This window comes from Oryctolagus cuniculus, chromosome 15 (assembly GCF_964237555.1).
Source record: "Oryctolagus cuniculus chromosome 15, mOryCun1.1, whole genome shotgun sequence".
NCBI classification, from domain to species: Eukaryota; Metazoa; Chordata; class Mammalia; order Lagomorpha; family Leporidae; genus Oryctolagus; species Oryctolagus cuniculus.
In genome coordinates this window covers 11794454-11818844 of record NC_091446.1, presented here as the reverse complement: position 1 = coordinate 11818844, position 24391 = coordinate 11794454, and the positions used below count along the sequence as shown (strand labels likewise).

The window sequence follows — 24391 nt, the reverse complement described above, 5'->3', positions numbered from 1 at the left end:
ACTGTTTGAAAAGCCACACATTTTCAAAGGGAGGAAATGTAATAAAGCAGTAAAAACTTCCTTCATGATCACTATCTTAAAAAAAAACACACACACAAAACCTAGCCACAGTGGTCTCTGGCAAGACTGAGATCTATGTTCCTGTAAAATAGTTACCACACCCTTTTTATAAATAAAAATTTTTTAAAGAAATAATGAAGAATAATTCTCAGGACACATTGCCACATGAAAAAACAACATATTTACCACAAATATTTTCATATAGCTTTAAATTCTGCATAATTTCCCTTACCATGTATAATTTTTAAATGTAACCAAATATGCTATCCTATCTGCAATATCCTTTATAATTTCTAAATATAGCAATTCTGTATTCTTTACATTTCAAAATAAGTGTGTATGTGTACATAAAAAGTTACCACACAAGACTGTTCTATAATTACATCACACTTGAACCTGCTGACACTGTTCCTGAAATGAACGTGTTATAATACATATATGAAAAGGTCAAAGGCTATCAAGACATCCATCATGACTCTACCTAATCTAAAACTTCATAAAATTCAAGGTATTCAAAATTCAAACTAAATACTATTGGCTCAACTGAGATGACACGGGTGTAAACTATGCTGATTGCAGGTCTTCAATCATTTTTAAACTCTGTGATATCTTGCAAGATTTAAAGAAGTCAATCTCTCCTCAGCAGTAAGACCAGGAAAAGTTTGATCCTTGAAGCAGTAGCATAAGGAGGGTCCTGGGAGGGATACCCACAATATGTGAGCTAACCTTGTCCTGCAAGACCCTGACAAGGTCAGGACTTAAGGATGGGATACAACGAATGTGTTACAGGCAGAGATTTGGAAACAGGAGGGAAGTAGATGGTTGCAGACTAAACAGTAAAAAAGAAGAGAGGGGTTTTGGTGTGGAGAAGTGAGTTGGAGCCTGGTACATGAGGAGTGTGAAGCATATAACTAGTGGAGCAAATAAGTGAAAATTCAAACATAAAAAATGCTCAAACAGGGGATAAGATGGTGTCTGGGACATTTACATCCCATATCAGAATGCCTGGTCCCACTCTGTTCCCAATAACAGCTTTCTGCTAACGCACACCCTGGGAGGCAACGGGTGATGGCTCAAGGACCTGGGTCCTAGCTACCCACAGAGGAGACCTGGATGGAGTTCCCAACTCCTGGCTTTCACCTGGCCCAGCAATGACAACTGTGGGTGGGAACTGAACAGGAGGGATGGATGCTCTGTCTCTCAAATTTTAAAAAATAACAAAAGAAATGCTCAAACATCTGGCCTTACTCCTTCTCTTTAATTCCAGAATGTCAGACCAGGAAAAATAAACTTTACATACTGCTCCATCCGCCCCTCCCATTTTCTCAGAATGGAAGACCCTTCTCCAGAGAAACTCAACAGTCCAAGAGGAAAGACATTCACATCCTAACGTCTGGCAATCCCTCAGGAAAACAGCAGCTCTGCATCCAATCAGCCTAAGTGAAGCCCAACACTAACCCTGGTTCCCTGTAAGTACAACCTACCAATTATCCTTTTTACTTGTAAGTATGAACAGACAGCTAAGGATCCTCAAAGATTTGCAGATGGTCTCAGGCAGGAGAGACTATGAAATGCTAAAGCAAAGATAAATCAGAGACTAGAAGAAAACTTTTTTTCAGTCAGATGACAATTTTTAAATACAAATAAATGCAAATACTGAAGGAAAATACTTTTTATACTCTTGCAATTTACTCTATTGGGAATTAAATGAGATCATTCCTTTTAAATTTCTACATTCAAGACAGAGCACCCTGCAGTTCTCTCACAAGAACCTTTTTGTTTAAACTATAATAATTATCTTCCAAGAGATAAGATTTTCCTTTTTTTTTTTAAGATTATTTACTTGAAAGTCAGGGTTACACAGAGAGAGGAGAGGTAGAGAGAGACAGGGAGAAAGGGAGGGAGAGGGAGGGAGAGGGAGAGAGAGGGAGAGGGAGAGAGGGAGAGGGAGGGAGGGAGGGAGGGAGGGGGAGAGAGAGGGAGAGAGAGGGAGAGAGAGGGAGGGAGGGAGGGAGAGAGGGGGAGAGAGAGGTGAGTCTCCCATCTGCTGGTTCACTCCCCAGATAGCTACAATGGCTGGAGCTGCGCCGTTCGCCGTTCGGAAGCCAGGAGCTAGGAGCTTCCTCTGGGTCTCCTACGCGGGTGTGGGTCTCCCATGCGGTGCAGGGGCCCAAGGACTTGGGCCATCATCTACTGTTTTCCCAGGCCTTAGCAGAGAGTCGGATCAGAAGTGCCGCAGCCAGGACTTGAACCCACCCACGTGGGGAAACCTAAATGGAGTTCCAGGATCTGGCTTCAGCCTGGCCCTGGCTCTTGTGGGCACTTGGGAGTGATCCAGAGGATGAAAGATACCTCTTTCTCTCTCTCTTTCAAGTAGATAAAAAAATAAACATTCTTTCAAATGAGTTTATTTTGGTGAAAAAAATTTTGAAGTCCATGCATATATGAGATCTTCAAAAAGTTCACAGAAAATGGGTGTTAGGAAATAAAATATGAATAGATTTTAAAATTTTTAAAAATATTTTATTTATCTGAAAGGCAGAGTTACAGAGAGAGGGAGATACAGAGATAGATCTTCCATTCACTGGTTCAATCCCCAGAGGCCACAATGGCCAGGGCTGCACCAGGCCAAAGCCAGGAGCAAGGAGCTTCATCCAGGTCTCCCACTTGGGTGCAGGGACCCAAGCACTTGGGCTGTCCTCCACTGCTTTCCCAGGATCAAAAGTGGAGCAGCAGAGAGACTCGAATCGGCACCCTATGGGATGCCAGTGTTGCAGGAGGCAGCTTAACCCCATTACACCACTATGCCAGACTCGATTTCAAATTAAAAAAAAAAAAAAAAAAAAAGATTTATTTATTTGAAAGTCAGAGTTACACAGAGAGAAGGAGAGGCAGAGAGAGAGAAAGAGAGAAAGAGAGGGAAGGGGGGAGGGGGGAGGGGGAGGGAGAGGGAGGGATGGAGGGAGGGAGGGAGAGAGAGAGAGAGAGAGAGAGAGAGAGATTGAGAGAGATAGGTCTTCTATCCACCGGTTCACTCCCCAGTTGGCTACAATGGCCAGAGCTGTGCTGATCCAAAGCCAGGATCCAGGAGCTTCTTCCCGGTCTCCTATACCAGTGCAGGGGCCCAAGGACTTGGGCCATCCTCTGCTATTTTTCCAGGCCACAGCAGAGAGCTGGATCGGAAGTGGAGCAGCTGGGTCTTGAACCAGCGCCCATATGGGCCATTATGCCACGCCACGTGGCGGCCCCTCAAAATTTCTTACAACAAAATAATCTCACCTTTCAATTCCATTTTCCACAAACTTTTTGAAGTGTCCTCATATAGTTAACAGATTTAGAAGATAAAAACAGGAAATTTAACATTGACTATTAGCAATTCCAGAGTAAGGAGAGTAGAGAAATGGAATGGGAGAGAAACACTGACACATTAAAATAAGAAGATACCCAGAAATTTTCTCAAGGGGGAAAAAAATGTCACATACTAAAGGACAGCGTTAGAATGGTCACCTGACTTCACTGTAAAACATAAGCTGGATCAATGGAGCTACATTAAAAATTCCAAGGAAAACATTTTCTATTAAGAATTCTAGGAGCCGGCGCCGTGGCTCAATAGGCTAATCCTCCACCTTGCGGCGCCGGCACACCGGGTTCTAGTCCCGGTTGGGGCGCCGGATTCTGTCCCGGTTGCCCCTCTTCCAGGCCAGCTCTCTGCTATGGCCAGGGAGTGCAGTGGAGGATGGCCCAAGTGCTTGGGCCCTGCACCCCATGGGAGACCAGGAAAAGCACCTGGCTCCTGGCTCCTGCCATCGGATCAGCGTGGTGCGCCGGCTGCAGCGGCGGCCATTGGAGGGTGAACCAACGGCAAAGGAAGACCTTTCTCTCTCTGTCTCTCTCTCTCACTGTCCACTCTGCCTGTCAAAAAAAAAAAAAAAAAAAAAAAAAGAATTCTAGGGGCGAGTGTTTGGCACAATGGTTAAGTCCCCACCTGGAGTGCTGCATCCTATATCGAAGTGCCTGATTCAAGCTTCGGCTCCTCTCCTTCAACCCAGCTTCCCACCAACATGTGTGCTGGGAGGCAGCAGATAACAGCTCACGTCCTTGGATCCCTGTCCCCGACCAGAGATCTGAAATGAATTCTGGCCTCCAGACCTTGGCCTGGACTAGCCAGCATTTAGGAAGGGAACCAGTGAATGGAAGATCTCTGTCTCTCTCTCTCAAATAAACAATGAAAATAAATAAAAATTTTAAAAATAAGAACTCTGGGCTGGCGCCGCAGCTCAATAGGCTAATCCTCCGCCTGCGGCGCCGGCACACCAAGTTCTAGTCCCAGTCAGGGCGCCAGATTCTGTCCCGGTTGCTCCTCTTCCAGTCCAGCTCTCTGCTGTGGCCCGGGAGTGCAGTGGAGGACGGCCCAAGTGCTCAGGCCCTGCACCCGGATGGGAGACCAGGAGAAGCACCTGGCTCCTGGTTTCGGATCAGTGCGGTGCAGGCTGCAGTGGCCATTGGAGGGTGAACCTACGATAAAGGAAGACCTTTCTCTCTGTCTCTCTCACTGTCCACTCTGCCTGTCAAAAAAATAAAAATAAATAAGAACTCTGTACTCAAACTGTTAAACAATTATGAAAGCAAAATTTTTTGATGTGCAGGATCTGAAACTTTATTATCCACACAATCTTTCTCAGAAAGCTATTAGATTTATTCTATACACACACTTGCCAATAAAAATGAAGACACAAAGAAGCAATCTATCTGTGAAGTCACTGAGTGGCAACCATGCATTAGCACTAAAGAATAAACAGGAACAAGAGAATAAACAGCTTCAGAGGTGGATCAAAAAAATTTTGTAACTGATATGTTTTAGCATTTCAAAAACAATCAGGGACAAGCACATGATGAATCTAGTGAACCTGTTGAAAAAATTTAAGAGTTAAGTTCAGGGCCGGTGTTGTGATGCGGCCTGTGATGCCAGCATCCCATATGAGCACCAGTGGAGTCCTGGCTGCTCCACTCCCAATCCAACTCCCTGCTAATGCACCTGGGAAAGTAGCGGAAAATGGGCCGAGTGCCTGTGCCCCTGCTGCTTATGTGGGAGATCCAGATGGAGTTCCAGGATCCTGGCTTCAGCCCGGCCCAGCCCTGGTTATTGCAGACATTTGGGGAGTGAACCAGTGATGGAAGATCAATTTCTTTCTCTGCTCATTCTGACTTTATTCAAACAAATAAATCTTTTTTAAAAAGAAATTCAACAAAAATTATACAATTGCAAATAAGGCAGCTAACAACAAAGTTCTATGTGAAAAAAATGTGATCTGAGTACAATTCTGGCCCTCCAGTGATTACTTACATTGCTGTAATGCAGACGTGGCTTACTGGTTACATAAAAGAACTGGAGAGGCAAGGCACATAGAGGTGTAAAACTAAATCATCTTAATAACAGGAAGTCAACAGATAACATTAAGCAATAACAACATTACCAATTGAAATGTGTTAATAAATAACAGAAGAAACAGCTAAATGAATCACAGTCAAATGACCGACTTTTACTAACAGTCCAGGAATGGGAAAGGATGGGAGAGGGAACCACTGATTTTCATTATGTGTCTTTTCATATAATTTGGGTTTTTAAATTATAAGCCTGTATACTTATAATAAAAGGAAGGTCTTCTTGATGCTTTTAAAGCCAAAGTTTAAAGAATCCCAAATCCTCAGAAACTGAAAAATAAATCTGAAGTTGAATTTTTCTTTCAAGATTTCCAACATTATAAGACATAGGAAATGAGAACACTCAGGATTTACCAATTGTTTCTGCATCTCTCTACCTCAGTGTTCCACAGACACTCTGAAAGAGACACACACCCACACCTTCATTCCTTCTGTATCTGGATCAAAGGCAATGTCAGTTCCCACTCATGCAAACCAGCAGTCTGAGTCTTCACCTTCTCCCTCACCCTGAAACTGTAGATTCTGTCTCCAGTATCTCCAAAATCTGAAACTTCCTCTTTTGCAAAGCTCTGTTTGTTCAGGCCTCATCGCTTGTCTGGACTATAATAGTTACCACCCCCTAACTAGTCTCTAGGCCCCCATTCTCTCTCTACTCTAAATGCACACATTGAGATGAGTTTTACCAAGTTGACTCCCTGACTACCATTCAGTGGCTCCCACTCCTATAGGAGAAAGACCTTCCTCTAACTTGGCGAGACCTCCACTATCTAGCCCTTTCTTTTCAAGATTTATTTTATTTATTTGAAAGCCAGAGTTAGGGAGGCACGGGGCAGGGGGGGGTGGGGTGGGGGGATCTTTCATCCACTGGTTCACTCTCCAAACAGCTGGGGCCAGGTAGAAGCCAAAAACCAGGAGCTTCATCAGAGTCTCCCATGTGGGTACAGGAGCCCAGGAACTTGGGCATCTTCCACTGTTTTCCCAAGCAAATTAGCAGGGGGTCGGATGAGAAGTGGAGCAGCCGACTTGACCAGTGTTTATGTGAAGACGGTGCTTTATCCCCTAAGCCACAACTCTGGCCCCTATCTAGGCCTTTCTATTCATCCAGGTTCAGTCATTGCCACTCCCTCCCTCACACCCTGCATTCCAAAAATAATTTCAACTCTGAGTCTTTGGCACAGGCTCTCCTCTACAAGGAAGTCTGAGTCCAATTTCCCTACTACCACCTATCCTCCTACCACACATCTATTCATTTCCATAAAAATATTCTCTTTCCTTTAGGCTATCAAGTACATACTTAACTGCAATACAGCATTTAATCATGATGTATCATAATTATCTATCTCTCCATCTTCCACATTAAACTGTGTCTCAGTCATTACCAGAGGCTAAAATATTACCTTGGCACACAATTAATAGATACTTGTTGGATAAAATGCCATTCAGACGTCTAATCTGCACACCTGCAACTATGTATTACAGACCTATACAGGTTAACAGCCAAATGTCCACAAAAGTAGCAAGAAAAATTAGCCAGTTGCCCTGCCAAGATACACAACCAAGGAGTATCAACAGTAATTTTTTTTTTTTTTTTTTTGACAGGCAGGCAGACAGTGAGAGAGAGAGAGAGAGAGAGAGACAGAAAGGTCTTCCTTTTTCTGTTGGTTCACCCCAAGTGGCCGCTAAGGCCAGCGCGTTGGGGCCGGCGCGCTGCACCCATCCGAAGCCAGGAGCCAGATGCTTCCTCCTGGTCTCCATCCAGGTGCAGGGCCCAAGCACTTGGGCCATCCTCCACTGCACTCCCTGGTCACAGCAGAGAGCTGGACTGGAAGAGGAGCAATAGGACAGAATCCGGCGCCCCGACCAGGACTAGAACCCGGGGTGCTGGCACCACAGGCGGAGGAATAGCCTATTGAGCTGTGGCGCCGGCCAACAATAAATTTGTATACAGTAGTTAACAGTTTACAAAGTGACTGCATATGTCTATTACAAAGTAATAGTTTATAGAGGAAGCAACAGCATTTATTTTCAGGGATTTGGAACATGGTCTTACATATATATTAAAATAGCTTTCTTTCAGTTTCAAAGTCAATCTGTGAAATACATGTCAAAAAATGTCAAGAAAAGATATCCACTGAGATCCCGAAGTTTGGCCAATGAATCAGTGTCTCAGTGGCACTGCCCCAGCATAGCTCTGCCAGGCTGGGAACCAAGAAGGCACCAAACCACCACCATGGATACTGCATACAGTGCGTGTGCTAAGACCTAAATATACGAGCCGATCTACCTGTCAGAGTCAACCCTCTGCAAATAAGGCAGACAGGACCTCGTCAACCAAAAGACAGCTTTATTTAGGACTGAATAAAATCAGTTAACACTTTCATTCAATATAAATACCAATTTTTAGCACACTTTGAAAGCAGTCAATTCTTAAAATAGAATCCCTTCACTTCACTGAGTTCAATTTAAAATCCTGTGAAGCTTCTGTTCATCTGAGGAAGACGATCCTAGTGCTGTGCTGGGTGTGTTAAGTTTGCTTGGACCATCAGTCAGTGCCAGAGCCCTTCACACATTCACTGCCTTTTCTCCTCTTATTCTTAACCCCCATCTCATATGCTTCCCTCCCCAACACATGCAGGACTCATTCTGCTCTGTGAATATATTTGGAATATGAAAATGTGCAGCATTCTGATACCCTTCATTTGAGTAGAAACTCTGACAGTCATGTGTTTCTGTCTACTCTTTTTGCCTCTACCAAGAATGGTAGGATCGGGGAAACAGCTACACAAGAGTCACAGCTAACTTCCAATCACCAATGTAGGATGAACAGGAAATAAATATTTGTTGTTCTGAAAATTCCTAAGCCTTGGGGGTTATTTTCATAGAAAGTGACTAATACAGAATGGAAAGTTAAACTAAATGATTACACTTTCCAAATTTGGATCCACCAAAGAGATGCATTTGAGTGCAATTCGGAAGGCCAAATCAAGGCCAAAAAACATATTACTGTTGCCAGTGGTTCTGCGAAATAAAGTTAGAATACGAAAGCCCGTCTCCAAGTTTGCTGCAAGCCATAGTCCTGGTGTTTGGCCACCAATTTCAGTGATGAGGGACAGTTGTGACAATTGAAGAACAGCAAAAATGGAAGGAGCATGCTCCCTGGAATGAAGCTTTAGTAGAACCACCTCAGTGCCTTCTTTATTTCCTCTTCATTTTATTTGAAAGGTGCAGAGAGAGACAGAGCTCTCATCCAAGGATTCATTCCCCCAAATGCCCACAATAGCCAGGGCTTGGCTGGCCAAAACCTAGAGCCAGGAATTCAGTCCAGGTCTCCCACATAGACGGCAGGGACCGAATCACTAAAGCCACTACCCCTGCCTCCCAGAGTGCACACTAGCAAGAAGCCGAAACTGGATGTGGAACAGGGCCTTGACGCAGCCACAGATATGGAACATAGGCATCCCAAGCAGGTTTCATCTGCTGTGCCAAATGCCCAGCCCAGCCTCGCTGACTTCCAGACCTTCGGCCTTTCCAATGATTTATAAAGCACCCAATTTCCAGTATTCGGTCATTCTTGCTTTGGGGTACCTAAAGCAGTTTCTTACACTGAACTCTAACTGGTAGAGTATTGATAATGAAGCAGTTACAGGAAACAGGTTCTCAAAAGCTAGGAAGCTGGTTTTGGTTTTCTGTTCCAGTTGATTCAAAGGCAATGATGCCCCTGCCAACCACTGGAAAACATAATTCTAGCAGTGCACAGCATGTAGCAATGGAGTTACTTAAGCTATCACCTGTGGCCATCTGGAGTAAAGCTCTCGGAGAAAACAACTTGGCAAACTGCTTTGGTAGTTACGAGCAAAGTGAAAAACACAAGGGCTGCGGAGTGGGCTCTGATCCAACAAATGGAAAACTTAAAAGAATATGATGAATAGCTCAGTGAATGGCAGACCAAAGAGTACGTATGACTGCCATGAGTGGATCTCTTAATTCTTATAGAAACCGGGTTGTTATAGCCAAAAATGAGAAACAGGATGACTCTGAAGGTTACAGAATTACCATATAAAACTCAAAGGCTAGACATCTCAGTGAAAGTAAAGGCATTGACTGTGAAATCAATTGGACCCTGAGACCCAAAATGAGGCCACTTTGGATCAATGTCAGAAACCTGACCTGACAAACTCTCTGAGCCCTCCCCCACGTGAGGCGAAGCTGACGTGACTGAAGACGCTGCCAAATTACTGGAAACCTCAGGAGGGAGGCTCTCCACGCCTCACCCCCAAGTAGTCTTTCCCACCTCTAGATCCCCAGCCAGAAGCAGATTTCCCAGAGGAGCAAGTACCAAACCTTAACGACAGGAGATAACTTATGTTCCTAACAACTTGGAAGACTTCAGTATCTTACACTGGCAGAAGCCTGGGAACACATGTGGAATCAGATCCTGAATAAGGAAGAAACAACTTTAGATAACACTGAAACTACCAACAGGAAAGCACTTCTTGAAGATTCTTCATTCACTGTACTACCTCAAGTTAGGCACATTCCTAACAGCTTGCTGTTACCTCACTGAAACCTGGACTCAGTGTCGGCCTGCACGAAAATGCTGGACTCCTGCTAGGAGCAGAATTAGCACCCCACTGAAAAAGATCAGTGATCATGAAAATACAGCAAAACAATCCAAACAGAAAGACAAAGAACAAAAAAACTTTTAAAAGAAAATGAACAGACCTTCAGTGACTGTCAGTACAGAAACAGGTAATTAACATACGCGTAACATATATGTAAATAAATATGTGTAGCTGGCAGTGGGAGGTAGGGTCTAGGAACAAAAAATGAAAATGTTCTGCTGGCGCCGTGGCTCACTAGGATAATCCTCCGCCTAGCGGCGCCGGCATACCAGGTTCTAGTCCCGGTCGGGACGCCGGATTCTGTCCCAGTTGCCCCTCTTCCAGGCCAGCTCTCTGCTGTGGCCCGGGAGTGCAGTGGAGGATGGCCCAAGTGCTTGGGCCCTGCACCCCATGGGAGACCAGGAGAAGCACCTGGCTCCAGCCTTTGGATCAGCGCGGTGTGCCGGCCGCAGCGCACTGGCCGCGGTGGCCACTGGAGGGTAAACCACCGGCAAAAGGAAGACCTTTCTCTCTGTCTCTCTCACTGTCCACTCTGCCTGTCAAAAAAAAAAAAAAAAAAAAGAAAGAAAGAAAGAAAATGTTCCAAACTGACAAATCCAAGAAGCACAATAAAGCCCAAAATAAATAATTTATTATTTGAAAATCTGAAATTTTTTAAGCAGCTAGAAAACAAGGAAACATTACAGAGAAGAATAGACTATTCAGTCATTTCTTTTAAGAAACAATGCAAGTCAAAAAAAAAAACAATGGAAAGACTAAATCTTAACAGTGTTAAGGGGAGCTGTATGTCTAAAATTCTATATCCAGAAAAAAAAATTCTTATAAAATGAAAGTAAAATAATGACTCTGTAGACAAAAGATAAATTAAGTAGAGGCCAACAACACTATACTACAGGAACTACTAAAGTCAGTCCTTAAGTGGACACAAAATAAGAATGGAAACCCAGATCTACACAAAAGAAAGAACAAAGGAAAGAAACGACAACCATTTGGAAACACAAATAACTTACTTTCTAGTTTTCAGTTATTTAAAAGATAAATGTCTTTATTATGATTCTGTTCCCATGAAACATCTAAAATAGGTACACCTAGAGAGACAGGAAGTATCTGGTGGGTGTCAGCAGGGAGGGGAAGGAATGGGGAAAACTGCTTAACAGGTTTGGGATGTTATTTTGGGGAAATCAAAATGTTTTCAAATTAGATAGAGGGATAGTTCAATACTGTGAATGTTCTAAATGCCACTGAATTATTCACTTTAGAATGGCTACTTCTTTTTTTTTTAATTTAATTTTTTTTGACAGGCAGAGTTAGACAGTGAGAGAAAGAAAGGTCTTCCTTCCATTGGTTCACCCCCCAAATGGCTGCCACAGCCAGCACTGCGCGGATCCAAAGCCAGGAGCCAGGTGCTTCCTCCTGGTCTCCCATGCGGGTGCAGGGCCCAAGCACTTGGGCCATCCTCCACCGCCTTCCTGGGCCACAGCAGAGAGCTGGACTGGAAGAAGAGCAACTGGGACAGAATCCGGTGCCCCAACTGGGATTAGAACCCTGGGTGCTGGCACTGCAGGAAGAGGATTAGCCAAGTGAACCATGGTGCCAGCCCAAATAAATAAATCTTAAAAAAAAAAAAAAATAGACAACCCAAGCACAATCGAAAGATTTGATCATACTGTCACAAATAAAATTATAAGGAAGGCCAGTAATCACACGAAAAAGTCAACAGTTCATGTAAAAGGGAAATGCAAAATAAATCCACCATTAAATACCACTACTTAACCTCTAGAAAGACTAAAAGTTTAAAGACTGCCAATATCAAGAATGAAACCCCTACCCAGTACAAGAATCCATAAATATGTGGGGTAACTGGAACTGTCATTTATTACTGGTAGATGATTCAACTACTCTGGAAAATAGTTTGGCAATTTCCTCATAGTTAAACATATAACCAAGGAATTCCACTTGCCAACATTTCACATGTCCATGCAAAACCCTGCACATGGCTGTTAACAACAGCTTAAATCAGAATAGCCGGGGCCGGCTCTGTGGCTCACTTGGCTAATCCTCCGCCTGTGGCGCCAGCATCTCATATGGGTGCCGAGTTCCAGTCTGGGTTGCTCCTCTTCCAGGCCAGCTCTCTGCTGTGGTCCCGGAGGGCAGTGGAGGATGGCCCAAGTGCTTGGGTCCCTGCACCTGCATGGGAGATCAGGAAGAGGCACCTGGCCCCTGGCACCTGGCTCCTGGCTCCTGATCGGCGCAGTGCCAGCCATAGCAGCCATTGGAGGGTGAACCAACGGAAGGAAGACCTTTCTCTCTCTCTCTCTCTCTCACTGTCTATAACTCTACCTGTCAAATAAATTTTTAAAAAATCAGAATAGCTAACACTGGAGACAACCCAAATGATCACCAACAGATGGATAAACAACGTATAGTGTATCCAAAGAAGACTACCTATCTCAGCCATCAAAAGGAATAAACTGCTGGTACATCCAAGAACAGGGAGGAAGAATTTCAAAAACGACTAAGGGAAAGAAGTCAAGTACACAATAATACCAATTATAGGATTCCATTTATGCGAAGTCCTACAGTGACAAAAAGCAGATCTGTGGATGCCTGGGGCTGGGGTCGTGACTACAAAGAGGCATGAGGAAACGCTCTACACCTGGACTGCTGTGGTGGTCACTGCTGGGCACAGTCCTCCTAGGGCTTGGTGCGCTTCTACACACCACTGCTGTACCAAGAATGAAAGGCCCTGACCAAAAATTTTTTTTTTATTTTTTGTTATTTTTTTGACAGGCAGAGTGGACAGTGAGAGAGAGAGACAGAGAGAAAGGTCTTTCTTTGCCATTGGTTCACCCTCCAATGGCTGCCGCAGCCGGCGCTGCGGCCAGCGCATCGTGCTGATCCGAAGCCAGGAGCCAGGTGCTTCTCCTGGTCTCCCATGGGGTGCAGGGTCCAAGGACCTGGGCCATCCTGCACTGCACTTCCGGGCCATAGCAGAAAGCTGGCCTGGAAGAGGGGCAACCGGGACAGAATCCGGCGCCCCGACAGGGACTAGAACCTGGTGTTCCGGCGCTGCAAGCGAAGGATTAGCCTACTGAGCCGCAGCGCCAGCCAAAATTCCTTTTAAAGATTTATTTTGCCGGCGCTGTGGCACAGCAGGTTAATGCCCTGGCCTGAAGTGCCGGCATCCCGTATGTGCGCCAGTTCAAGACCTGGCTGCTCCACTTCCGATCCAGCTCTCTGCTATAGCCTGGAAAAGCAGTACAAGATGGCCCAAGTCCTTGGGCCCCTGCACCTACATGGGAGACCTGGAAGAAGCTCCTGGCTCCAGACCAGCGCAGCTCCAGCCAATGCGGCCATCTGGGTTGTGAACCATCGGATATAAGACCTCTTTCTCTCTCTCTGCCTCTCCTCTCTCTGTGTAACTCTTTCAAATAAATAAACAAAAGATTTATTTATTTATTTGAAAGACAGTTACAGAGAGAGGTAGAGGCAGAGTAGGTAGGGAGGGAGGGAGAGAAAGAGAGGTATTTTCCAACCACTGGTTTACTCCCCAAATGGTCACAACAGCCAGAGCTGGGCAGATCCCAAGCCAGGAGCCAAAAGCTTCTTCCTGGTCTCCCACGTGGGTGCAGGGGCCCAAGGAATTGGGCCATCCCCCGCTGCTTTCCCAGGCCATGGCAGAGAACTGGATCAGCTGGGACTTGAACCAGTGCCCATATGAAATGCCAGTGTTGCAGGCCTAGGCTTTAACCTGCTGCACCACAGTGCTGGCCCCCAAAAATTCCTAAACCTGGGCCATTTCTGCACTTGGTAATCTTAAAATCCTTGTCCACCTCCCGCTGGACAAGAGTAGGTCTGCTCACTGCTTTCATAAAGCAAAGGATTCCCTGAGTTCAGCGCTCTTCAGCTACAACACAAACCTGTTTCCTGACAGAGAATGACTTTGGTCATAGCCCCTTGTGGGACGTGGGGGTAAGAGAAACGGATGCACATACAGTGATTCTCATGTAGCTCCTCTGGGTGATGCTTCTGCCAGCATCCTGTAGTAACGGTACCAGGCTGGGTGACTTTTAGTTTCAAGTGGGACAAAAATCAAATCATAGACCAGACAGTTACACAGGTCAAAATTCAGCAAACGATGTACCTAACATGGATGAAAATGGAGGAGAGGAAGGCAAGGGAAGGGATATAAAGGGAGGAAATGGACAAGGAGAAAAAAGATGAGCAAGAAGAAAAGGAGGAAGAGCCAAGGAAGGAGGGAGGAAAGAGGTCCAGACACCAGGAACTCCTTATGTGTGGAGGAATTAATTTCATAGTTACAAAGACAGTGACAACAGAGTTTTTATCACACCCAACCCCCTCTCCCACACACATATCTACTCTAAACTATGCTCTGAGAAGGCCCCTCACACCAAGGAATTAAGAAATAATTTGGTAAGGGATGCACTAATATCTTGGGGGAAAATGCTACAGTGGTTGACGTTTGCATGCTGAGTTAGATGGGCAACACTGCACTCACGGGGCACCCTGATTTTAACATGATCACTCAGTGTCCAGACAAAGAGTATGAGCACTACAGCAGGCGGCAGGGCCACAGAGGTACCAGCTTGCTCTGCTGGTGGCCAGCCAGGGCATCCTTAGGAAAAACAATCAGGTAGTATACAAAGGTATTATTGACCTGCATAATGCAGAAAACCCAAACAGAAGTCTCACTGAGTGGCCAAAATGGGCAACAAAGAACTTCACCAGCTGGGCCGACCCGCCAGGGGCTTCTGCCGGGTCTCCCACACAGGTACAGCAGCCCGAGTGCTTGGGCCATCCTCTACTGCTTTCCCAGCTCTGTGGCAGAGAGCTGGATAGGAAGAGGAGCAGCCAGGACACAAACTGGCGCCCACATGGGATGCCAGCACTGCCGGCAGAGACTTAAACTACTAGGCCACAGCGCCAACTCCCATTTTCTTTTTTTTTCTAATTGAAAGGCAGTCACAGAGTTGGAGAGACAGAGAGAGACCCTTCATTTGCGGGCTCACTCTCCAAATGGCCAAAGCTAGGAGCCCTGAGGAGCTCCGGGTCTCCCATGTGGGTGCAGGAGCCCAAGCACCTGGGCCATCTTCCGCTGCTTTCCCAGGCACATTAACAGGGAGCTGGATCCGAAGTGGAGCAGCCGGAACTTGAACGGGTTCCCATAAGGGATGCTAGCATCACAGGCAGAGGCCTAACCCGCTATTACACAACGCTAGCCCCAAAACAAATCTTAAAGGAGCCAGCACTGAGGTGTAGCTGATAAAACCACCGCCTGCAGTGCCAACATATGGAGGAGGCTCCAAGCTCCTGGCTTCAGATCGGCCACTGCAGCCGTTTGGGAGTGAACCTGTGGATGTAAGACCTCTCTCCACCTCTTCAACTCTGCTTTTCAAATAAATAAATAAATCTTTAAAAAACTATGTGGTGGAGCAGGCATTTGGCCCAGTGGTTAAGGCTCAACTTGGCATGCCTCTATCCCATATCAGAGTGCCTAGCTCCTAGTCCTGGCTCCACCTGCCTGCTAGTGCACACCCTGGGAGGCAACAGATGATGGTGCAGGTCTTGGGCTCCTGCCACCCATGTGGGAGATGAAGTCTGAGCTCTGGGCACCTGGCTGTGGCCTGGCCCAGCCCTGGCTGTTGCTGGCATCTAGGGAGTGAACTGGTGGATGAAAGATCTCTATCATCTCTCTGCCTTTCAAATAGCATACGTATATAAAGCAAAAAAGAAAGAAAGAAAACCACAGTGTTGACTCCTGTTGTAATTGCTATTGCTTTAGATATGGTCTATTCTCCAGAACAAATCAACCCTGTCCCTGCTAAGTATCCATCAAGGTAACAAATTATTCTCTATTCCAAAAACAAAGGCCAGCAAAAGCTACTTTTACCCTGGTCTAGGGCAAATCTTCACCGTCAGGGCTATGAAGGTGCAGTCACCGTTTGTGATACTCTCAGACTCTGGGTCTCTCAACATCTCAGAGTCCACTTGTTATCCCGGACAGCAGGCGCTGTTTCCCATGTTCCCATGTGCCCACCTGCACATGGCACTTCCAGCTTTCTAATTTTTGTCAATTTAACCAATGGCAAAAGGCACTCCATTCCTTTTAATTTGCAAGTCTGATCAATAATAATAATTTCATCACTTCTTATGCCTGTTAGGATTGCCTATTCTATAAAGTACCCATTTTTTTTTTAAAGATTTGTTTATTTTACTTGAAAGTCACAGTTACACAGAGGAGAGGCAGAGAGAGGCAGAGAGAGAGAGAGAGAGAGAGAGAGAGAGAGGTCTTCCATCTGCTGGTTCACTCCCCAGATGGCCACAATGGCCGGAACTGCGCCCATCCAAAACCAGGAGCTTCTTCCGGGTCTCCCATGCAGGTGCAGGCGCCCAAGGATTTGGGCCATCTTGTACTGCTTTCCCAGGCCATAGCAGAGAGATGGATTGCAAGTGGAGCAGCCAGGTCTCGAACCGGTGCCCATATGGGATGCCGGGATTGCAGGCGGCGGCTTTACTCGCCACACCACAGCGCCGGCCCCCACCACCATTTTCCGCAGCGGTTGCTGCTCGTACTGTTGATGAGCAGCTGCTTTATCTAGGCAGACATTAATCGCTTGTCAACTGCAGAAGTAGTAAGTGTCCTCTCTCATCCTTTCATCTGTTTTTAGCTGAATGAAAATCTATATCTAAGTCATTAAAGTTTTACCTTTGTAAGCTTTTGAACCTTTGATAAGTCCTTCCTTATCCTAAGAAAAGAGCTCCTATGACATTTTCTATCAACTTTACAGTTATTCTGTTCACATTCAGGTCTTGAATCCAGACTCCATCCTGTTTATGGTGGCCTTTCTTTCCTCCATGGAATGAGCCGTTCCCCTAACATGACTCCTTTCTCCAATGATCTATGCCACATCTGACTTAAGTTCCCAGACACACAGCCTCTACCTTCTCATTTGTTCCCATGACCTATTTTTCTATTACTGAATTTATACCAGTTTTTATTACAATAGCCGCGAAACATTACCTTACCTTCTGATTAAGGCAAGCCCCTACCAAAAGAAATCTTTTACATTGATTTGGTTATTTACAAACTTTATTCCACCTGCCATAAGTTTTAGATGTAAGTTATTAAGTTTGTAAAAGTAAACCAAATGTACTTTTTTTTTTTGACAGGCAGAGTGAACAGTGAGAGAGAGAGAGACAGAGAAAGGTCTTCCTTTGCCGTTGGTTCACCCTCCAATGGCCACTGCAGCCAGCACACTGCGGCCGGCGCACCACACTGATCCAAAGCCAGGAGCCAGGTGCTTCTCCTGGTCTCCCAAGCAGGTGCAGGGCCCAAGCACTTGGGCCATCCTCCACTGCACTCCCGGGCCACAGCAGAGAGCTGGCCTGGAAGAGGAGCAACCGGGACAGAATCCGGCGTCCCGACCGGGACTAGAACCCGGTGTGCCGGCGCCGCAGGTGGAGGATTAGCCTAGTGAGCCGCGGCGCCGGCCAAGTCTGTAAAAGTAAACCAAATGTACTTTTGATGACATTAAAATTGAAAGTATACATCACAATGGAAAAGACTGACATTCTTTCCCTGCTAACACAACTAAGAAAGCAGCAGAAGTAACTGGGCCCCTGGGACCACATGGCACACCTGGATGAAGCTCCTGGCTTCCACCTGGCCCAGGCTTGGCCATTGTGGCCAATAGGGGAGCGAACCAGCAGATGGAAGACTCTCTAACCTGACTCTCAAATAAATAAATCATCAAAAAAAAGTTTCTCGTTAAAGATCTTATGTATTCTTAGGTTATTTCTTAGAGCTTACAGTTTGTTGCTATTATTATACTTACTTTTGATTATCTTTGTTAGTTGTTTACCACTAGTTTGGTAAATGCTGTTAATTTTTGTAGATGGACCTTAAACCCAGTAATCTGGCTGAACTTTTTGGGTTTTTTTTGGTTTTTATAAAAGATTTATTTATTTACTTGAGAGGGAAGAGTTACATACAGAGAGAAGGACACACAGAGAATTCTTCTATTCACTGGTTTACTCCCCAAATAGCCACAACAGCTGGAGCTGGGCCGATCCGAAGCCAGGAGCTTCCTCCAGGTCTCCATCCCAGTGCAAGGGGCCCAAGCACTCAGGCCATCTACTGCTTTCCCAGGCCATCAGCAGGGAGCTGGATTGGAAGTGGAGCAGCTGGGACTTGAACCGGCACAGGAGGATGCTTAACCTACTACACCACAGCACCAGCCCCTCGGGCTGAACTCTTACTAGTTCTCTGGATTGATGGTTTTTCCAGGTAAGTGATCACATCCACACATACGAGGTTTACTGCATCTGTCCTATCTCCCCAACCCACCCCCTTACCATTTTTAACAGCAGTAGTGACAGGGGGCACTCTTATCTTGTTATCAACCTTAAAGCAAGTCTATCAAATTTCTTCAGTAAGTATTACTATTTGTGGTAGGTTTTGGTAATGACTTTTAGCTAGATATCTTGTATTCTGAGCTTACTAAGAGTTTTTACCATAAATAGGTGTTAAAATGATTTTACAGCATCAGCTGAGATAATTATTCTTTTCCTTTAGTCTATTAATGAGCTGAATTACATAAACAGAAAGATGCTGAACCATGCTTAGATTCCTAGGACAAACTCCATGGATCACAATTCTTTTAACACATTGTTGGCTCTGATGAGCTAGCACTCTGTGTAGGACTTTCAGTTCTATGTTAATAAGCTGAAACAGACCTATAATTTTCTCTTCTTCTATTGTCCTTATCTAGTCTTAGAATCAAGACTTCATTAACCTCATAAAATGAGCCTGACATCCTCTCTCATCCTTCAGAACTTGTTAAAAGAATTATGTGGTATTTAACTTCGACAGAACTCACTTGTCAGAGTGCCTAGATTCAGCATTTTTGAAAGGGGAGGTCTTTACCATTTCAGTTTACAAGCTATTTCATCTGATACCAATTTTCACAATTAATAGTTTTCTAAGAATTACACGTTTCGTTAGGTGTCAGAAGTTATTAGCCTACTATAATTTATAAAAGACTTTTTAATTTGATATTTGTAGTTATAGTCCATTTCTTATTTGCATTTTTTTCTTGATCACGCTTAGCAGAGGTTTGTCTAAATTAATCTCCTCAAAGGACAGTTTTTTGTTTGACAAAACCTTTTGTGCTCAGCTTCACTGGGTTTTGTTTATGCTGTTGAACTCTTTGAATACATTTTAAGCATTAAAGCCCATTTCCTTCGCATTGAGGTGAGTCACCCTTAACTTCGCACAAGGTCTGGCTTCAGAATATAGCCTTCCACTCACAGACTGTGCGACACAAATGTGATTCTCATGGATGCCAAATCGAGAAAAACCATATGCAAATCTTACCAACCCATACCTACCCATGTCTTTGACTAAAGCAGTATTTTTAAAGCAAGTGGAAATGGGTAAGTGCTGTACACACACAAACCTGTGTAAGGTTGTAACTACAGGTGTCTGCACAGCTACTTGAACAAGCACCGGTACAGCTTGATACAAGTCAAGAAATGAAGTTTACAGGTGCCACTGAAAACCTGCGGTTCACGACAGAGGAAACCTGGCTATGGCGGGCACACTTATTTTACCACCCCAGCCCCACCAGCAACCCCTCTGAACAAGAATACCTTCTCTCCCTGGCTACAGACGCATACAGCCTAGCCGGGGACAACTTCCAATCACGACACAGACGTGGCCCTTAAATCTCCCTGCCTGCAGCCCATCGCTCACGGAGCTGGACACGCGCTCCGTGGCTTACTGTGACGTGCAGGCTCCGAGAGGTGCCCCTGCACGGCATTCGGCTCAGAACGGACGTCGCAGCTCCCGCTGCAACGGGAAGTAACTCAGCCACTTCCCTGGGCGACGACGGAGGTGCACGCAGAGGGAGAAGCCCGAGACGCACGCCCAGGCTAACTCTGAAATTTCCCGACTTGTCTAACGCACGCCGGCTGAAAGCCCGGGAACACAACTTGCCACATTTCTTCTCTCGGGCTGCAAACACGAGCCTGTCCCGAACGGCGCCGCGCAGCCCTCGTTACCCCCTCACCTCTGGGGGTCAAACTTTTAAAGGGGAGTGGGGGGGGGGCGGTTGAGAGACAGCGGCTGCGACACGGCTCGCGTCTGCAGAAGTCGGGGCTGCGTGCCTAGCAGGCAGCTTCTGCCGGCCAGGTAATTCAAGAAGCCAGGGCCGCCCAGGAGCTGGCTGCAGCCAGCACCCGAGGGGGCAGGGCGCAGAGGGGCAGCCCCGGGCCTGCAACAAAGAGAGCGGGGCCGCTCCGACGCGGGGTGGGCGCGGGGCGGCGGGACTCACAGAACTTGGAGGTGGAGGTGTTGATGTTGATGGTGGAGCTGGGCGTGGGGGCGGGGGCCGCCTTGGCCACGGCGCCGGCCGCGTCGCAGCTCTTCAACATCATGATCACCCCATTGGGCTCCGGCGGCGGCGGCGGGCCCAGCGGGAGCCCCTCCTTGGAGCCTTTCCTGTCCACGGAGACGGCGGGCGCCGCCAGCAGGTGTCCGCCCGGGGGCTCCCGCACGGGGGCCGGCATCGACGACGCGGGCGGCGGGGGCTGCCGGAAGCCGTCCACGGCGGCCTCCCAGTTGTTGTGGTTCTGGTCGTCCATCATCGCCTCGTAGCTGCCTCCCTCCTCCTCTTCCATGCTCTCCTCCATCCTGCCGGCCCCGGCACCCGCCCGCCTCACAGGCACCTGCAGCCCGTCTCAGCCCTGGGCCAGAGGGCACCGCAGCCCACCCCCCCGACCTCACATCGCCGGGGCCGGAAAGGGCGCGACGAGGAGGGCAGCGGAGCGCGGGGCCTCTCGCTCTGCGCCGGGCCGACTCGCTCAGGCTGACGGCGGTGGGCGCTCCGGGGCGCTCGTTCTGGGAGAGGCGACCGTAAAGCGAAGGCGCCCTCACGACATTTTACAGCAGCTTCCAGCAGGCAGTTGGAAAGGGCGCTGGGGGAGCGGCCAGCGGGGCACGTGGGGCGGGAGAGTAGCGGAGAGACTGCCGAGCGAAAGGGGGCGGGAGCTGCGAGTCAGCTCCACGCTATAGGCCCGAGCTAGGCCCCGCCTCGGCGGGCCGGCCGCTGAGACGAGTGGCGCCACGGGTTCCGACCCGAACTCAATGCCCCGCCCCTGGCCCGTCCTCACGTGACGAGACAGTGCGGCTGCGCACGCGCGTTCTGGTTACCAGGACGACGAGCAGCCGGGCGGGCTGTGGGAGATGAGGCCAAGCAGGGCTGGTCGGCCTGTCTCTGGTATTTGTCTCCTATTCTCGGGGCCTTGCAGCCGGGCCTCTGCGTGGAGACGGAGATACGGGGCCGCGAGTGGCAGAGAATGAACGGTGGGGCCCCGATCCTCAGCCCGCACGAGCCGGAGCCGCGAAACCGAGAGTAAAACCCGAATCACGGCAGGGCGGCCGGAGAAAAATGCGGCGCTCGCGGATGTTTGTTCTGGTTCTTTAACCCCTGTGCACAGAGACCCGGACTCCAACCCTTAGCATGAGACGTCCCCAGACGCCGCGGGTGGTGTGGGAGAGCCGAGGGCCGAGGAAGGAGACTCTGCCTCGTGCAAGTGTGTCCACTCCTCGGGTAAACTTGGATTTGCAAGCTAACAGAGCAGGGTAGGAGAGGTGGGTGGAACTCCTAGCTGCCGGTGAGCAGCTGTTAGAAGCTCCGCGGGGAAGGGTCCCTGCATCCGGGAGTCTGATGGGCTTCAGTGTCCACGGCGGGCTCCGCGCTCCGACACCGTCCCTCGTCCCCACCGTACTCAGGGGAAGGTTTCCGGAAGTCACTCGGGGGAGTTTAATTCAGGCCACGCTGCCTCGATTTAACCAATGACAGTTTTTTGAGTCAGCACATGTTTTCAATTCCCTTGCCTTGTGACATTTGAGGCTGTGAAAACAGCTTTAAGTAAAAGAGAATTAATGAAATGCTGAGGGGGAAAAGCATTAAAACCTTAGAATTCCACCCCTACGGCCCGGCGCCGTGGCTCACTTGGTTAATCCTCTGCCTGTGGTGCCGCATCCCATATGGGTGCCAGGTTCTCGTCCCAGTTGCTCCTCTTCCAGTTCAGCTCTCTGCTGTGGCCCGGGAGTACAGTGGAGGATGGCCCAGGTGCTTGGGCCCTGCACCCCATGGGAGACCAGGAAAAGCACCTGGCTCCTGGCTTCAGATCAGCACAGCGCCGGCCATGGCAGCCATTTAGGGGGTGAACCAACCGAAGGAAGACCTTTGTCTCTATATATATAACTCTCAAACAAACAAATAAATAAAAAAAGTCCACACCTAGCAAAATAGAGATGGAAGAAGGCAGACAAATTATATTTTTTTTTCAACCAACTGATTGTCAGCAGACTCTTAAGTGGACAGGAAAGGGTGGGGAATGACTGGAGATAAAAAGGGGGAGGGAGTGTCTACATAGCCAAAGGTCCAGTACACAGGGAAGGTTACAGGAGTCACACATGTGTCTCTCATAACATGGCTGTTTAATATATGAAGCAAAAAAATGACAGAAGTACAAAAGGAGCCACTGGGGGTGACTTTTCACATAGAGCCCTGACAAACTGCAGTGGGTTGAAGGTGGTCCCTGGAAAGATGCAACCATGTCCCAATCCCTGACCTTGTGAATGTGATTTATCTGGGGGGTTGAGGGAGAACTGTTCGCAGATATAGTTAAATATCTTGAGTTGAGCTCATCTGGATTGTCTGGGTGGCCCATACCTCCAATGACAAATATCCCTGGAAGACAGAGGGAGATGCGTGGGAAGACACCAAGAGGAGTTGAGAATGTGACCGCAGAAGCAGGAGTGGGGGGACACACGCAGTGGGGGGACAGCCACCCAAGGCTAGAGACACAAATGTACTTTCTCCTGGAGCCTCCAGAGGGTGTGTGACACTGCCGACACTTGGACTTCCAGCTTGGCGGCTTGCAGAGCTGTGAGAGAACACGTTTCCGTGGCACTGAGCTACCCTCTGTGGCCGTGTGTTACAGCAGCCGTGGGAAGCACACAGATCAAGGGATGGAAGAAGACTTTAAGTGACTACAAGAGTTGAGTAACACGATTCATCTTATGTGTATGGGGTATTGCTCCAACAGCTGCAGAATATACACTCCTTTAAAGAATGCGTGAAACATTTACGAAAACTGAACATACAACAGCTTTATCTTCACAAATAGCAGTATCCAGCTGAGAGGGCCCATGAATTCCAGCTCTCTGTTATGAGACAATTTCTTCCCAGGAGACCTGAACAAACTTCTCAGTGTCCAGTGTCCCACTGGCCCAGTTCTGAACCAAACACATAGCACCTGGACCAGGGGTCCAGAGCCCTTCACTGGACAGGATTATGGTGCTATGCCTGGAAAACAAGGCCCACCCCAGAACCCAGAGTGGCATCGGTCTCTTCTTAAGTAGCTTGGTTGAGAGTGAAAGGGGTGGATATAAGAACAGATATTGAGGTCAACTTGGGAGGTTTCCAGGGTCCTAGCCAAGCAACAATGCTCTATACAGGCCCAGGTAACTAATCCTCTGCAGCCTGGCTACCACCTAACCTCACCCAACCTCCTCACTTCCTCCCCTTCATAAATACCTCCATAATCAATATGTTTACCCTAAGTTGTATATATACTGATTAGAATCAAGAAAGACATAGTTGATGTTCATTTAATTACAAAATGCAAATGTGGTTGATTGTCTTAAGTAGTTAAAATTTTGATGGGGAGGTTTAGAAACTTTGTCACTAAAAATTAGTCTTTATGTGGTTTTATATGTGAGTCCTGGCTGCTCAAATTCCAATCCAGCTCCCTGCTAATGTGCCTGGGAAAGCAGCAGAGGATGGCCGATGTGCTTGGGCCCCTGCACAACATGGGAGACCCAGAAGAAGCTCCTGGCTCCTGGCTTTGGCTTGGCCCTGCCCCGGCTGTTGCAGCCATTTGGGGAGTGAACCAGCAGATGGAAGACCTTTCTCCGTCTCTCTCCCCCTCTCTCTATAACTCTACCTTTCATATAAATAAATCTTTAAAAAATAAAAGAACTGACAAATGATTTGTGAATGTATAATGCAGTTGAAAGTCTAAATGCAAAACTATTGGAATGATCTTGATTCGAAGGTGAGAGGATTGTAAGTATGTAAATAATTCAAGGCTCAATACTTGCATGCCGAGATCACTGCCTACAGTGGAGAACTGCAGCTACTTAGGGGAGTCTTCTCTATTTGGTATTTCTT

At 47.2% G+C, this 24391-nt stretch overlaps 1 protein-coding gene across 3 annotated transcripts in view; it reads right to left on the bottom strand.

The window, feature by feature from the left end:
- The window catches only part of CACUL1 (CDK2 associated cullin domain 1), an 81337-nt gene extending 60233 nt beyond the window's left edge, over positions 1 to 21104 (bottom strand). The window contains exon 1 of one of the 3 annotated variants that reach the window (XM_051824216.2): positions 20480 to 21104. In XM_051824216.2, coding sequence (XP_051680176.1) covers positions 20480 to 20837 — 358 coding nt within the window. In that variant the 5' untranslated portion in view covers positions 20838 to 21104. Of the gene's footprint in view, positions 1 to 19796; positions 19924 to 20479 lie in introns of those variants that run through there. The other 2 variants (XM_051824215.2, XM_051824217.2) reach the window with 2 other exon arrangements.
- Positions 21105 to 24391: the final 3287 nt, after the last annotated feature.